This window comes from Neltuma alba, unplaced genomic scaffold, assembly GCF_004799145.2.
Source record: "Neltuma alba isolate B1F8T4 unplaced genomic scaffold, ASM479914v2 tig00004456_pilon, whole genome shotgun sequence".
Lineage (NCBI taxonomy): Eukaryota > Viridiplantae > Streptophyta > Magnoliopsida > Fabales > Fabaceae > Neltuma > Neltuma alba.
Window position 1 is genome coordinate 308,823 of NW_021633717.1, and position 2,429 is coordinate 311,251.

At 37.7% G+C, this 2,429-nt stretch overlaps 1 protein-coding gene across 1 annotated transcript; it reads left to right on the plus strand.

Annotated features, from left to right (window-relative positions):
• The first annotated feature begins 675 nt into the window (after positions 1-675).
• On the plus strand, positions 676-2,196 carry LOC114744840 (disease resistance protein RPS2-like). The gene has a single exon (XM_028932982.1). The coding sequence runs from the start codon at positions 676-678 to the stop codon at positions 2,194-2,196; it is 1,521 nt and encodes a 506-aa protein (XP_028788815.1).
• The last annotated feature ends 233 nt before the right edge of the window (positions 2,197-2,429 follow it).

Here is a 2,429-nt window from a genome sequence, read left to right on the forward strand (position 1 = left end):
ATTGCCAGGAAATTATTTCAAGCATTCAAAGAGATGAAAAAGTGTTATTATTTTAGATGATGTTTGGGATCATTTTTTTCTAAAGGACGTCGGATTTCCTATGTCAGATAATCAAATTAAATTGATTTTGACCACTCGTATAGGGGAAGTGTGTCAAGGTATGAATTGTAAGGAGGTAATAAAATGGGATCTCTAAATGAACAAGATGGTTGGGCTTTATTTGAAAAGTTTTTGGGATCCCATGAAGAATTGTCTTCGAAAGTGAAGGGCATTGCACGGCAGGTGACACAGCAATGTCGGGGATTGCCCCTTGCTATTGTTAGAATCACGACAAGCATGAAGGGAAAAACGCAGGGTAGAGAATGGAGTCATATGTTGAAATGCCTTGGAAACTTGGGCAAAGGGCAATATGAAATGGACAAATGGGTATTTCCAGTTTTGAGATCTAGCTATGATTTCTTAAATAACAAATTGCAAAGATTCTTCTTGTATTGTGTCTTTAGTACCGAAAGTTACTTTTTGGATGACGATGCTGATCATTTGATAAGAAGGTTTGTTTATGAAAGCATTGATGACATAACGGAGTTGAGTGTGCAGCATTATGAAGGTTACAACATGTTACATAAATTAAAGAATCACGGCATGTTGGATTATTGTGAGTATACTTATTACTAGATGATACACAAATTTCTTAGAGTCCTGGCTACTGGTATTGCAGAAGACACTGGTAAAATTATGAGAAAAGCTTATAAGAATTTGACAGAAATACCAAGTGATGACCAATGGAAAGAAGATCTACATCAAGTTTTTCTAACAGAAAACAACATACAAACAATTCCAAATGGCACATGTCCTAAGTGTACTCAACTTTCGATGTTGCTTTTGAATTGTAATGTAAAACTCAACCACATCACAGATGAGTTTTTCAACAACATGCCTGCTCTTAAAATACTTGATTTGTCTGAGACTGCGATCCAGCCCAAGTCAATGTCCAACTTAAAATGTCTCATTGCATTGTTACTTTCAGGATGTACAGAATTGAGGTACATTCCTTCATTAGAAACACTGAAACGGTTAATATCACTGGATCTATCTTTTACTGCCATCACTAAGGCACCTGTAGGTTTGGAATCATTGGTCAATCTTAGATGCTTGAATCTACTCAAGATTGATAAGTTGGTAATACCACCATCTCTCATATCCAAATTGATCAATTTAGAGTGTCTTGAGTTGGGTCGGGCCCAATGCTTGAGGGATGCATTAGTACAAAGTGCACAAAGTTTGGAAAAGTTGGAAGTTATACGTGCCCACTTTCCTAACATTAGTGTCTTCAACGCCTTCGTGAGGTTCATGGCCGAAAATCGTGTAATCAGAAGCTATCAATTAACTTTATACCATGAAATTTATGATGATGATGATGAGGAGGAGGAGGAGAAAATAGACAGAATATATTCTATGAAAATGATAATTCTTGAGGGTACGAATTTCAAAAATAGAGAAGCAGTATTACTCCCAAGAGACATCAAGAAATTGTTTATAATAGCTTGTTTCCTAGGGATCGGTGGTAGATCCCTATGCAATATTTTATCATATGTCCACAACAATAATCCACACCAAATTGAGCTGTTGGATATTAAATTATGTGAAGAGGCGGGGTACTTGTGTTGTTGCAGTTGCCCCTTTTGCTCCTCTTCCCAACTCGTTGGACGTCTAGACCTCTTGGAAATGAACAACGTGAAAGATTTGGTGTCACCATATGCTGATTCCTTGGATCAATCCGCCCTATTTTCTCATCTCATACATCTTACAGTTACGTCTTGCAGTAGCATGAAGACTCTGATAGCGTTTAAGTTACTAGCACTCCTCCAAAATCTGCGCACCATTTGCGTTTATAGTTGTAAGAAGATGAAAGAAATAGTTGGAGAGGATCATTCTGTAATGGAACTTACTGCTAGTGGCGACCTCATGGCCCGTCCTCATCCTTCTATCACTCTTCCCAACTTGACGTCTCTGAAATTAGATAAGATGCCACAATTAGATGTCGTATACAAAGGCATCATGCTTTGCCCTTCTCTCCAAACATTCGATGCTTCTTTGTGCGAGAAACTAAATCCCCCTCAGATAGCGATCTCAAATAATGGAAGTGTGCTTTCGATGCAGAAGATCCCACTTGGTGGGTACTATTGGCGAAAGTGATTAATCAGGTCCATGTCCGCCCCACTCTTTGACTTACTTTTATATTATGTTTATGATGAATATCGTTACTGTTTGTGTTTATTTCTCCCCGTGCTTCAAATAATCATTCATATGTTTCATTTTGTCTTCTTTATTTCTCTCCATCTGCCTACGTTGTACTTGATTTTTGTGATCATCACTAACCTTGCACGCTCATATCAGTTTTTGAATGCCTACCAATAAAAGCAATTAAT

Bases quoted from the DNA above. Each gene is read 5' to 3' on its own strand.
- LOC114744840 (XM_028932982.1), top strand. From the start codon at position 676: ATGATACACAAATTTCTTAGAGTCCTGGCTACTGGTATTGCAGAAGAC.